The sequence below is a fragment of the Cimex lectularius genome, unplaced genomic scaffold (genome assembly GCF_000648675.2).
Source record: "Cimex lectularius strain Harlan isolate CLEC.00 unplaced genomic scaffold, Clec_2.1 scaffold49, whole genome shotgun sequence".
Taxonomy (NCBI): domain Eukaryota; kingdom Metazoa; phylum Arthropoda; class Insecta; order Hemiptera; family Cimicidae; genus Cimex; species Cimex lectularius.
Window position 1 is genome coordinate 425,141 of NW_019392644.1, and position 14,927 is coordinate 440,067.

The 14,927-nt window shown below is 34.1% G+C and overlaps 2 protein-coding genes across 2 annotated transcripts in view; one reads left to right on the top strand and one right to left on the bottom strand.

Annotated features, from left to right (window-relative positions):
• The window catches only part of LOC106670093, a 295,520-nt gene extending 288,052 nt beyond the window's left edge, over positions 1-7,468 (top strand). Inside the window, exons 5-6 of the mRNA XM_014400108.2 lie at positions 4,486-4,747; positions 6,518-7,468. Coding sequence (XP_014255594.1) covers positions 4,486-4,747; positions 6,518-6,606 — 351 coding nt within the window. The 3' untranslated portion in view covers positions 6,607-7,468. The remainder of the gene's footprint in view (positions 1-4,485; positions 4,748-6,517) is intronic.
• A 242-nt stretch (positions 7,469-7,710) lies between these two features.
• LOC106670091 overlaps positions 7,711-14,927 on the bottom strand; it is a 212,776-nt gene continuing 205,559 nt past the window's right edge. Inside the window, exons 6-7 of the mRNA XM_014400106.2 lie at positions 10,067-10,325; positions 7,711-8,165 (exon numbers count right to left, since the gene is read on the bottom strand). Of these exons, the coding sequence (XP_014255592.2) occupies positions 8,077-8,165; positions 10,067-10,325 (348 nt within the window). The 3' untranslated portion in view covers positions 7,711-8,076. The remainder of the gene's footprint in view (positions 8,166-10,066; positions 10,326-14,927) is intronic.

Consider the following 14,927-nt stretch of genomic DNA (forward strand, 5'->3'; position numbering starts at 1 on the left):
ACCACAATACACCACAAGATCAAAATTATCCATGATGTACAAAATTCTGAAAAATGTTTAAAAATCAAGAAATGTTCTACATGTTGATACAAACCAACAGTCTGGAAAAAAAACAAGCAGTCCATCAAAATAAAACGAACAAAAGATCACAATGACCGACAGGAATAAACAAAAAATCAAGGTTTAATCCTTCAAAGACGGTAATGGACAAAGCTACACACTTTTTCCTATTCCCGAGGGATATGGAAAAACAACCCTGAACATCCCGCAAACCCACTGCTGAAGGGAGATAATGTTGTCTCACAGATCTAACCAGCGAGGGGAGGCGGACCAAAATGATAGAAAACGACAAAACCGCAGGTTTCATCCTTTGAGGAAATCTCAAATTTTGTCTTTTTTTATATGATCTTTCTATTTATAATTTAACTTCTTCAGATCGATAAACTGTAATTATTATTATTATTATTATATTATTACATCTATTAGGTTTCGTGGTGCGATTGAGCAAATAAATTTTTTTCAATTAATTAATTTTTAAGTAATGTTTTAGTGAGATAAGACGTCAGCGTGACAAGCGGGATTCGAACCCACGATCTTCATTTGTCGCCGAGAATCAAATAGATTTGAAAAATGGCAAAAAGGAGGGAAAATTCAAAAGGTGGGGTTGAGATGGGAAGTTAGTGTCCGAGTGGATCCAAGTCACGATAGCTCAAGTGGNGGTAACTCAAGCTGATCAAAATGAACCAAAAATATTTTTAAAAGATTAATTGTAGCGTTATATATACGATTGCAAAGAAGTACCTACTAAGTGTTGTTAAAAATGGATGAGCCGCTAAGTGTCATAAGACATATATATATATATACATAAACTGAGAGACAAAAACTCCCCGGCCCTGAAGATGATCTTAATAAAGATCGAAACGTGGGCACGATAAATCAAATGTTTTTCTAAACCTTCATCTCACAAGGTCGCATCTCACGATTTCTAAATAATGGATGTCCAAAAGGTTCTATCGAAAATGGAAAATTCCAAATTATGTCAATCTAAAAGAATAGTTATGATAACTAGCCGGCCACAAAAAAGTTCTGTTTTTATTAATTCTACTGTAAAATATTTACATGCTTTTCGCCTTCCCAATTTTAATTCAATAGTAATATTCCGGAACTCCGAAGTTTCTCGTCTCAAGCTAGGACAAGAAAGGAGGAAAGATAATCTTTAAAAAACCTCAGTTATGGCCCCTACTACAGACAAACACTGTACAACATCGGGTAGAAAGGCAGAATAGAATCAGCCTCAAAAAAAGCAAGCGTCTAGAGCGGGATTCGAACCCACGATCTTCATTTATCGCCGAGAATCAAATAGATTACACATTTGAAAAATGGCAAAAAGGAGGGAAAATTCAAAAGTTGGGGTTGAGATGGGAGTGTCCGAGTGGATCGAAGTCACGATAGCTCAAGTGGTAGTGCAGCAGCGTATCTAGCGAGGGTCGTGGGTTCGAATCCCGCTCGTGACGCTGACTTTTTTATCTCAAACAAAACCTTAATTAATTGAAAAGAAACTATTATTATTATTGGAATTAGATTTCTCAAATAAATATTTTTATTGAGTCTACAATATCAAGTGAAATTTCATGTGTAGTCAAAGAGGCTTTAATTGAAAATCTCCTTGGTTTTAGAATTGTTAAAACAAGGGGAACCACGTTTAATCCCGGAAAGAACAACATATTTTCTACTCGCTTTGCATCTGTAATGGATGTGGATTTAGATTAGAATCTCGCAGGGAGATTGCAAACAACGGGATGGCCCTCGATCCCTGTTTCAATACGTATTCGTATTTAATCATTCAAATGAGCAAAAAGTAATTCGGCGATGTTGACCGTCGCCTTTGTTTAGTGGTCGGGCGTTGTACAACTTCGAGACCGCGTCGACGCTATTAATAAGTGAGTGAGGGTAATCCGGTCGATTTTCCGTATTTATATGCATGAAAGCATTTAGACTTGAACTGATGCATTAGGCAAAGTGTTGAATCTAAGTCATGCCTTGAATAGGTTGATGTGCTTAATGGGCTCTGTGTTTACCATGGACCCCTAGACAAACAGGCAGGAAATCTGCAAATCCTGTCCACTGAGGGAATCAAAACTTAATTTTGTGATTAGAAAGATTTAGCAAGTTTCGGTTCTATACGCAACAATTTTTTCTCAATCGAACAAGATTAAGCTAAAATATTCAAGTGGAGAGTATTAAATTAACGTTTTCTTATAGAAAATTTTGATGCTTAAGCTAACATTTTTTTAAATTTGAAATTCCTACTTAAAAAGTATTGTTTTTTAATTCTTATGTTATCTTAAATTTCTACATTTGGTTTGTTTAAATCAATTTAATTAGATAACTAGGTAAAACTTTAAAAATCTTCAGTTAACATATTTGACTTCCAACACAGTTATTGATCATCCTTGAGTATTAAATTGAGAAAAAGATAAATAATCAACATTAGCNGCCACGATCAGTGTCCACAGCATCTCTTCTCTCGACCTCTGACTTGGCTCGATTGGTCGCAACGGCTGGTCCTCGCTGGCTCTGGCTGGCTGAGTCCTCTTGTTGAATCCCAGACGGAGTGTGGCTGCTTCTCTCCCGGTCCTTGGTCTTAACTGCCTGGGGTGAGTCTCGGCTGGGTCTTTGACTGGGGTGAGTCTTGTATCTTGACTGACTTTTGATTTTCCCTGATTTTCGATGATCCCTTTTATACCGGGTCTCTTCCGGAGTAGGGGTGGAAAGAAAATTCAAAAGTCGGAGGAGTTCTCACGCCGCGGCTGAGCCGGCAAAGACGGCGGTCTTGCACAGGGTTGAGTATTCCCAATTTACGATGTCCCCCGTTCTTACCTAACTGTCTACCTGGGTAACCATTTCCAAGCTACATTTGCCAGATGTGTCATGTCGTTCCCATCTGGGCGGTGCCCCTTCAAAGCACAATCCCTGTCTCTTTTCCTCGTTTACCCATTTTGTTCTTATTTTACAATTTAACTTATCGCTAAGACGGGGGCGGGCTTACATAAGCAACACCATCTTTTCACGCTAATAAATTACTTGTACCCTCGGGACGTCATACACTCACCCCAGAGTACTCGATATTCCTCAAGGCGGGGTTATAAGCAACCCCTTCCTTTCACGCTAATAAATTACTTTTACTCTAGGGACGTCATACACTCACCGCAGAGTACGCGATATTCCTCGGGGTGAGGTTATAAGCAACCCCTTCCTTTCACGCTAATAAATTACTTTTACTCTCGGGACGTCATACACTCACCCCAGAGTACTAGATATTCCTCGGGGCGGGGTTATAAGCAACACCTTCCTTTCACGCTAATAAATTACTTTTACTCTAGGGACGTCATACACTCACCGCAGAGTACTCGATATTCCTCGGGGTGTGGTTATAAGCAACCCCTTCCTTTCACGCTAATAAATTACTCTTACTCTCGGGACGTCATACACTCACCCCAGAGTACTCGGTATTCCTCGGTGCGGGGTTATAAGCATTCCCTTCCTTTCACGCTAATAAATTACTTTTACTATGGGGACGTCATACACTCACTCCAGAGTACTCGATATTCCTCGGGGCGGGGTTATCAGCAACCCCTTCCTTTCACGCTAATAAATTACTCTTACTCTCGGGACGTCATACACTCACCCTAGAGTATTCGATATTCCTCGGGACGGAGTTATAAGCAACACCTTCCTTTCACGCTAATAAATTAAACTCATTACCAAAATTAACATAAATATAACACTCGAGAGAAACCTAGAATTCTGGTCACATTCACTCCCCACGATTACTCTATATCCTTCAGGGCGGGGTTAAATCACCCCTTCCTTTCATGCTAATGAATTACGTTCATTCCAATAACTTAACGTAAAGTCAAACAGACACAACACAAACATACATAAAAATATATATACATTTAAATATTCCATAGCCCTGAGGTAACCGGAACAGGCGATCTGTGCCCGCAGTCGTGCCGCAAGACTTGGAACAGGTCCGATGATATGCCAAAATATTGTATATAAACATCAAGCCTTCTACAATTGCATTTTTGTAGTAAAATGTCTTTCAAAACGCGACCTGATTAACTATCACCTTGTATCAACATTTTGACATACGTTGTGAAAGAGATCAACGAAATTTGGTATGAATGGCTTTCCCGTATATAATTGCATAATTAAGCAGAGTGAATAGTACGTTTTAGCAGTTAATTCGATATTGTGACACAATTAAACACCCCTATAACCTTGATTGGCGTTAGTGTTTGGTTAGTAATGTTTTAGGGATACGAGGACAAGTGGGATCAATATTATAACGAATGCGAGGTTTATCTTATTTCCCCAGTGAACACTTTCGAAGGTCATTATTGACGCGGCCATTGGCTGGTGCCGATAAAGCTCACCTTTATTAAACCCGGCCTGATAAGCGGAAATTCTTTGTTACAGGCTAACGGCTCTTACCTGAGAGGACCGACCCTCAAGTACGAAGGGCGGGAAGGCTTGGTACGGACGACCCTCGGCCTAGAGTTCAGGGTGGAGCGTAGGCACTTTCGAAGGGGCGATCTCAAACTCAAGTGCCTCGCGAGTATAGCTACGGTCTACTGGAACTCGAACGAAGAAAGCGTGGAAGGTGATCGGCCACAGAGGCCACCTGCACTTGAAGTCAAAGACAACCAACCTCACTCGTCGCGAGCCGACCGAGTACTCGGTAAGTAATAATAATTATAACACGTAATAAATTTTAAATGAATTACGCCATCTATGTCTATTAAACTATTATTAACTTAAACTTTGGCGCACGGGTAGTAGAATATTAAAAAAGCGTTTGTTCAAAATTGATACACAAATTTTGAACTTGAATTGGGCCTGAGGTACTGCTGTTTATATGTATAAATATTTTTTCTCCAAAAAAAAATAAAATTTTTAAACTGGACTAAAAAATATTAAACACCTATTTTTTTTAAGTTAAAGTCGAAGGTCGTGGGTTCGAATCCCGCACGTGTCATTAACTTTTTAAACTCAACCAAGACATTCGATAAAAAGTACAATTAATTAAAGTAATTAAACACATCAATTATCAGCGCTAAACATATAAGGATTAATGCAATATTAAATTCAATTAATTAAGGTTTTTAGTCGAGATAAAAAAGTCAGTGTCACGAGCGGGATTCGAACCCACGACCTTCGGCTATATTTAATGTCGTGTGTTTTTTTTTTCAATTACCACAGATTTTAATAATTTCATAAAATATTGGTACATAATTTATATAAAAATATGTTGAAAAAAAGGAAATCAAAAAGGGTTGAAAAATAGAAAAATCTGCTACTTAGTAAGAAAATTCAAACCGATATTAAAATTTCATACATCTTTCATACTTTCTTCATTTCTTTAACTGTATATAAAAAAAACCACATATATAACGAGTAAGCCATGAAAACATGGAAAATATTAGTTTTTAGTTTAATCTACTTGATGGATATACTTTATACTTTGTAAAGTTAGAATATTGTAAATATGCATGTATATTATGTAAATATTACAATTAATTAAGGATTTTAGTTGAGATGAAAAAAAGTTAATGGCATGAGCGGGATTCGAACCCACGATGTTCGGCGCTGATGCTACCCGACATTACAAAATGGTGTAATTTTACGAGCAAAACTATGGAATAAATTGTTAATTAAATTTTATGAGCAAAACCGTGTAATAAATTATTCCAATTTTAGTATATGTACCGCCGAAACGAGTACAATAAATTGATAGTTAAATTCACTGATTTCGTGGTCCGCTTGACCAATTAATATATTACAATTAATTAAGGTTTTTAGTTGAGATAAAAAAGTCAATGGCACGAGTGCGATTCGAACCCATGATCTTCGGCTAGATACGCCGCTGCTCTACCACTTGAGCTATCGTGACCTCGATCCACTCGGACACCAACTTCCCATCTCAACCGCACCTTTTTAATTTTCCCTCCTTTTTGCCATTTTTCAATCTAATGGCAATCTTTTATCTTTTATCTCAACTAAAAACCTTAATTAATTGTAATGTATTAATTGGTCAAGCGGACCACGAAATTAGTGAATTATGTAAAAAAATTTAATAACGCGTTAATAATAAAAAAAACAATAATTTCATATCTTTTATTTTTACTTTCAAAACTACATAACGAAAAGGGAACGAAATTGTGAATACAAGAAACTAAGATTAGAAAAAAAAATCATTTTCTGTAAATTATATCAAATACAGTAAAAAAAAAAGATTTTATTTTATCAAGTTTAGTTTTATAAAAAAAATTATCGAATGTAATTTAAAGCAAATATACAATATTTTCTGAAGCGAAATTTACTAGTTTTGGATGTGTATTGAACTTAAAAACAACAAAAATAATTGAGAATTGTAAATTCATTTTCTATCCACGTTATTGCTTTGTTTTTAAATATCTATTTTTTGATATATATAATTTCTTTTTTTCAGCGTCTGTCGGAAGTAGATGCAGCGTGTTGTGCAGCCTTCACAGCCTTTACAGCATAGCGTTGGTCCTGAGCCCGCTCAAATTGAGGTAGCTACGCAGCTGAGGCCGTCGATCCCCCGTCTAGTCACCGTAAACGCCAAAAAAATGATACTCCGCTACATAAATTTGTTTAGTCAATGGAAGACTGATTTATTTCATTGCATATCCCCGGCCTTATCCGAAAATATGGCCGATTTTCCGGAAACCCCATAATTTGTTTCTGATACGAATGGGTCAACCCTCCCTTCCTCATGTGATATCGTTTCGTAATTATCGTTCGGTGTGGACGTTGACGTTTCAAATTTTTATTTGACAGGCACGAGCGATTATTCAGGTGACAAAGTTTTGTAAATAAATTCTAAAACTGAAAAGTAGATTGGACATTTAAACGTTCGTTTATTGCAAAATATTATTTCAACATGTACAGATACACAAACTATGGTGTTCCATGACACGTCTCCTTAATGTTCGCATAATGTTTAGAAAATAAAATCATTAAAATTAATCTTTAATACTTTTTTTTACACATAAACGTAGATTTAAAAATATTGAAAAATTAATTTAATTCGATTGCACTCTCATCAGAATAATCAACTTTATGGATAAAAAAGTTCGTTCATGTTGTAATCCATGTATAGAGAATAAAGGATAAGACCTGGTGCTATATTACCTTAATCCGTTTGTTGCTCAATTTCTTAATTGCTTACAGAAAGAAAATGCGAACATGAGGCAAACTGGATCGATTCATTTCTGAGACGATCTTTAAAAAGAAAACTCCCACTAACAATTTTCTAGCTATTATTTGTACAAAACATTTCCAAACTTACAAGTATTCAAATATATTTTCTTAATTAATAACTTAGACGGTTTCAAATTTGATGTTTTAAGCATTTAAAAAAACATGTGTTCTAAGTGTAAAAGGGAATTTTAATTTTTGTAGCTCTCAAAAAGAAATTTTAATTATAAACTTGAAAATAATATATGGAAGATGTAATAAATGTAAATATATTTTCATTATTTTTAACTTTATTATATCGCTTTATGTACATAAGCTTTACAAATTGGACATACATATATAAATATATATACAAAATAATGAACATAAAATAAACAATATTGTTATGTCTATGATTTTAAACCGAAATCCTTCTGTTCCTTTTTTTTTTTTTATTGTACATGAATCATATTGTTATGTTAATTTTCTCCATAGAGGATTGTAAAGTGTACAAAAAGAAACCTTCACTATAAAATAGCGAATAATTCAACAAGCAATAGAAATTAATTTTAAAATCTTCTTAAAAAAGAACTGAAAGTATATTGAATAAATTTCCTCAGACATTTGCATGCCGTAATAAAACACGCATTAGAAATACAGAAATAACACTAACTCTATACAATAATAAGATTTGCTTTTTACATTGGAAATACAAATTTAAAAATATCACTTTTTTTTATAATACAACATAATTGGTAGCCCTTGAACTCTATTTATTGTCCTTGACTCGACGTTCGAGTTTAACGACTAGCTGAGAAAGAAAACGCTGTTCAACGAGAGAAAAAGGGTCATAACGCTGAGCAATGCTGTCGACACACCACCGGTTATGGTCGAAACTGAAAAAAAAGTAAGTGAACAAATTAAAAACAACAAAGAAATTCAAGGCGCTACAACAGTACAAAAAACAAAGCTTCTTTCTATAACGGTACTATTTACAGTTTCAAAATTTACAAATTGGATCATTTTAAATTTTCGTAATTAAAAAACTGATATCTGGCAGATATGTTGAAGAACATCAGTTTTCATTTTTTTGCCATTAAATCCACCCCGCTTTGGTATTTCAGGCGCGTATTGGCATTTTATTATCTTCATTGGTTAGCCTATTTTTTTTCTTATTCCAGTTCCTTTTGATGGTCCATAAAGAGTGATATTGACTGTCTTTATTAGGTTGAGTGTACAACTTTTCTTTTTCTTCCGATGTAGAAAAACAAATACAGAAAAAGGAAATAGATAGGTAGATAGATATAGATAGAGATAGAGATAGAGAAAACGGAAAATATAAAAAAGAGAGAAAAAGAGAGAGTAGAAAGAAAACAAAATAGATAGTGAGTAACAAAGGAAGGAGAGGAAACTGAGAGAAAGAGAGAGAGAGGTGGAAGAGAGAGAGAGAGTGTCAAAAAAAGGAGGGAAACTGAGAGAAAGAGAGAGAGAGTGGGTGAAAGAGGGAGAGAGCGAGAGGGGGAGAGAAAGAGAGAAAAAGAGTGTGGGAGAGATAGAAAAAGAGGGTTGGAGGGAGGGAGAGAGAGGGAGAGCGAGGGTGGGAGAGAGAGAGAAAGAGCGCGTGAGAGAGGCTGAGAGAGGGAGGGAGAGAGAGAGCGAGGGTGAAAGAGAGAGAGAGAGAGAGCGGTTAGGAGAGAGAGAGAGCGAGAAGGGAGAGAGAGAAAAAGAGTGTGGGAGAGATGAAAAAGAGAGTAGGAGGGAGGGAGAGAGAGAGCGAGGGTGAAAGAAAGAGAGAGAGCGGGTGGGAGAGAAAGAGAGCGAGAGGGGAGAGAGAAACAGAGTGTGGGAGAGATAGAAAAAGAGGGTAGGAGGGAGGGAGAGAGAGTGGGAGAGAGAGGGAGAGAGTGAGCGAGGGAGAGGGAGAGAGAGAGAGCGCGCGTGAGAGAGGCTGGGAGAGGGAGAGGGAGGGATTGAGAGAGCGAGGGTGGGAGTGAAAGAGAGTGGGTGGGAGAAGGAGAGAGAGAGAGAGAGAGAGAGAGAGAGAGAGAGTGAGAGAGAGAGCGTGGGAGAGGGAGAGAGAGATGGTGAGCGAGCGAAAGCAGATACAACATTGTTTCAAGGGGGCGCCTATTCAGTTTTGAAAGACCTACAAGTCATGATGGTTTAGACTATTTTCGACGCCGAAAACTTGTGTGAAATTACTTTCTATTTTAATTTTTTATAACAGTTATATAACTTTAGAAATAAGTATAAACCGTCATAATCATAATAAATTTCAATCTGAGGGAAAGGAGATAAAAGAGGTAAATAAAGAGAGAAAAAGAGAGAGGGATAAGAAAAAGTGGGTAAGCGAAAATAGTGATCGGTAGATAGATTGTGTATGTATAGAGAGAAAATTAAAAAAGAGGAAGAGAGAGAGATAAATTGTTTGAGTGTTTGTTATATTATTATAAGTATAGAAACGGATTACTTTATATTTTATTCCCCTGAAATTGATAGAACGCATAATGAAAAAATCGTTCAAAAATTATTACAATGCAGCTTGGAAATGTGTATGTACAACGGTGTGGAAATGATTATGTAAGGAAAATGTATATTGCATTCATGGAATATTTGTGACGCATTGAAAAAGTAAAAAATAAAATAAAATAAGGGAATAATATAAATATTACATTAATGTTCTCAGTAAGAAACTCACATTTTTATTTCTTTGCTGTTGTTCTTCGTTTAGCGATTTTTTCTTATTTTGAAAACGATTCTATTTGAATCAAAGATCGGTCTTTCTAAACTGACTTACCGAGTACTCTGTCCGTCCTGGAGGAATGGGGTAGATTGTCCTTCACCTCCAGGGCCGGCGGCCTTTGCTGCCTGTCACCCTCGACGCTCTCCTCATTCGAGTTCCAGTAGATTGTGGCGATGCTCGCGAGACATTTGAGTTTCAAGTGGCCCCGCCTGAAGTGTTTTCTTTCCACTCTAAACTCGAGCCCCAGGGTTGTCTCCTCGAGTCCTCCTTTCACCACCCTCGTCCTCGGGCCGCGTAACAGCGTTCCATTAGCCTGTCAACATTGACACTCCAGTCAAAAAGGGGGGTGAAACACAGAATAAATAAAAGACAAGCATGCAATTAACACGGAATACTTGAAAAGTGAGTAATTATGAAATAATCCTCAAAGATTTGCTTGCGAGAATATTTTAGTAAAAGTTATAACATTAGATCTGTTAGGATTCGTGGTCCGATTGACCAAATAAATTCTTTTCAATTAATTAATCTTTAATTAAGGCTTTGGTTGAGATAAAAAAGTCATTGTCATGAGCGGGAAGCGAACCCACGACCTTGGGCTAAATACGCCACTCAGTGGTGGAGCAGCGTCGTATTTAGCCGAAGGTCGTGGGTTCGAATCCCGCTCGTGACGCTGACCATTTTATCTCAACTAAAAACCTTAACCAATTGAAAAATATTAATTGGTCAAGCGGACCACGAAAACTAGTGAATATATAAATAATATATTAGTAAATATAATATATAAATATTACAACAATAATACAACCAATTAAAGTTTATCAATAACCAAAAAATTTCTACAAACTAATATTTTTCGAGTAAACAACAGAATAATTATTTTTTGTGAAACTACATTGACATTTCGTTTTAGTACGTTTAGTATCCCTATATATAAATTTATCTATTTTTTTTCTCCTAAAACATTTCCGATTTTTAAAAAGTGGTTTTCGGAATGTCTGATTTAAAGATATATGATTAAAAAATGGCTAAAAATAATGGTTAAAAAGGATTTTAACGTCAAACAGCTTTTTAAGGACATATGTAGCATTAAAATATACAAACTATTTCTATAAGAAAATACACAAAACAACAAAATTAGAAATTAGAAATAAACTTTTTTTTTAATGGAAATAATAGTCGGCTTTTAATGTTACATACAATGCAGGTGATAATTTCTTTAAAACGAATTTTGAACTGTGAAAATACGTCATCCAGCTTTTGGGAAAAATGATGTTAGATCAACTAGGAGTGTCTGTCAGGCAGAAAGGTAGTAGAAATTATCAGTCAAAAAATTAATTTACACTGATTTCAGGAAAAGTTGTTATCTAAGTGTTTTACAATGCTCGAGTCACGACAATGAGGTCAAATCCAAATTTTGGCTACTTTGATTACCGAATTTTTGATACAATAAGCAAAAAAAGCTGTGTTTTTCTTATTAGATATTTTATATTTAGATATTTTACTTATTTTTCTTATTTCTTCTTTGATTATTCCGCGTTGTATCTGTAGAACATTTGTTTTCGTGTTAAGCAACAATGAAATTAATATATGAAAAATAATATTTTTTATCTGTAAATAACGATTTATGCTCGTAGAAAAAAATTAAAATGTTTCCTTCTCACGATTTTTATTGATTTTTCAAGTGCAGGTTTTCGGTTCTAATTGAGCAGTTTCAGCTTTGAAAATGTAAATTTCACATAAAAAGAAAAAAAATCTTAATAATTTATTTCATTCTAATTTTAAAATGCTTTCATATGTTTCTAAATTTCAGAGTTTTTATATTTTATATATGATTATATATGTTGGTTTGGAGAGCCATACGGAAAAAAAGCCAAAAAATCGAATCTGGTAATGTAAATAAATTATAGGAAGACAATTTTTTTTTCGTTTAAATTTTTTATAAGATTTCAACCCGACGACCTTACCATATCTCCCATCAATGTAAACAGGTTAAAGTATACATTCGTTATTATTAAACTTAGTATACAGTTAATTTTTCCTTCTGCGACTATGGAGTGTATTAAACACTATGAACAAGAAATAATAAGAAGAAGTAAAAAGTAAAGAACGTAAACATAAAAATGAAAAGGTTAAAAAACCTTTAAATGTTAAGTTCGACAATAAAGTTTAGTATTTAAACATAGAAATGTTGAAATAAAAGATAATACAAGATTACGACCAAGGTGTAAAACCCCAGACCCACATTAATTTATATTATAGTGCACCATTTAGACACATTTTTATCCTGTCATTACCACATTTTCAATATAAAATATTTATATATTTTTACAATTTTTAATAAAACATCTCCACTGTTTAATTAGTTTACGACAGAATTAAATAAAACAAAACTATTTTGATCTTTTTAATTATTAAGCGTATAAAAAGGTTGAATGATTGAAAACAGGGAAGCCAACTTTGGAGGTATTTACAACAATTTGGCTGTAATTTAATTCCAAATAATCTTCAATTAAAAGCCGAAGAAGGTTAATATTGAAAAGAATACCGTGGAAACGCACGTGATACAGAACAAACAATATTTCATTTTTTATTCATTTAGAAATCGTGAGATGCGATCTGGTGTGATGTAGGTTTCAGAAAAACATTTTATCTATAGTGCCAACGTTTCGATCTTTTATTGAGATCATCTTCAGTGCTCAAAATGTTTGTTTTATGCGTAATTATGCCATTCTTGCGTGTCGTGTCGAGAGTGCCCCAAAAATGTTTTTCTGAAACCTACATCACACCAGACCGCATCTCACGATTTCTAAATCAATATCGATTAACGGTCAAAAATCACCACAAATATTTCATTTATTGAACTTACTGTATAAAATAAATATGCGTCACCTTATTCAAATTTAGTTCAGAAATATGTCAATCGATGCCATAAAAATACACAAACATGGTAATAAATTGCGTAAGCGAAAAAAAGGGAAACTCTTGAAATTGTTCATATTTAAGACACGAAAATTGCAATAAAAAACGTTTATCTCAACCAAGATATTACATAAAAAGAACAATTAATTTAAAGAAGTAACTTTCACCACTAAAACGTAAATGCAATAAAAAAACTCATTACAGTTCGTGGTCCGATTGACCAATTTAACTTTTTTCAAATAATTAATATTTATGAAAGGTATTGGTTAAGATAGAAAAGTCAGCGTCAGGAGCGGGATTCGAACCCACGACCTTCGGCTAAATACGCCGCTGCTCTACCACTTGAGTATCGGTGACTTCGATCCGCTCGGACACCAATTTCCCATTTCAACCCCACCTTTTGAATTGTCCCTCCTTTTTTGCCATTTTTCATCAGGTTGAGATCAGGTTGAGTCGTGGATTCGAATCCCGCTCGTGACGCTGACTTTTGTATCTCAACCAATACCTTTAATAAATATAAATTCATTGAAATAAAAAACCTTTAAAAAAATAAAATATTGCCATCGGTGGGCTTCAGTTGTCTAATAGTTAATGAATTGTTTTTATAATATGACTTTTGTATTTCTGGCGTATCATAAACTTTTAACGAATGAAAAAAGTTCCATGATCGGTTTTAAACATGTATATTTTGAAGTTTATTTTGACCTGTTTACACCATTTATTAAAAAATAAAAATAAAACAAATCCGTGAAGGGAACTTACTTATTTGTTGTTCATTTCATTAAGGTTTTAGTTGAGATAAAAAAATTCAATGTCACGAGCGGGATTCGAACCCACGACGTTCGGCTAGATAAGCCGCTGCTCTACCACTTGAGTTATCTACTAAAGCTAGCTACTAAAAACCTTAATTATTTGTTCAAGCGGACCACGAAAATTAGTGAAGTTAATAAGTTAAATAAAGTATTTCTTCGCTAAAGTTCTCCGTGGCCATTTCATTTGTCGCGAGAATCAAAAGTAGCCAGCTTAAAAAAAAGTTTTAATCTCGTAGAGTAAAATTCCTGCATTTGCAAAAAAATTAAATCGAAAATAATTGGACTCTTTAGCCTTTATTACATGAAATAGAGAATTTTTGATTTTAAACTAACAGCTTCAAACTTCAATATAACCTAACTTCAAAATAGCTCTTTTTAACTTCAAATTAAACCTTTTGTTTAAAACATCAAAGAAATCTAAAACTTGGTATGGAATGTACGTTGGTATGGACGTAAAGTAACATTCCTGTATTTGAATTTTCCAATGAAATGTAATTAAAATTAAAATTTATTTAAATTAAAATATACAAATAAAGGACTGTTTTTCGTTAACTTGAGCTATGTTTACATTTATTTGGTTAAGAAATTTCTAACCATTATAAAAAAGAAGACCCTTTTATTTTAATATTTAAATTTAAGTTTCATTTGAATTGTAATTACATTTTTTACAAAAACATTAAACACAAATTTTTCTTCTTTTAACGAGAGGGAACGAGATTTTAAAATAATATAAAACAATCGGTTTCATCAAAACCGTCTTTCTTTGTAACTATAATTTATGATACATAACGTTTAATATTAATTGTACATTTTATAAATACAATTTTTATTCAAATTTAGAGGAAGTTTACTTTACATTTTTCATGACATCTCGTACAGTGTTTTAATACTGTAAAAAAATCGTTAATTTAATATTAAAACAGGTTAATACGAATATAATTGAGGTATTTTGCAGTTAAAAAATAGTTTTTTTTTTTGCGAAAAACCATGAGTAATGCCATAAAAATTTAAAATATAAAAATTGTTCTTTTAATTTGAGATTTAAAAAAAATACAAAATAAACACGGTTTTTTGTAAAATTTCTGAAACCAAAAGAGGAATCCTTTGAATTTTTGATGGTGATAAATTTTCTTAGGGGTTTCTGTATACGCTGCAATTTTCTTTTACATGCTTATGTTTCATAT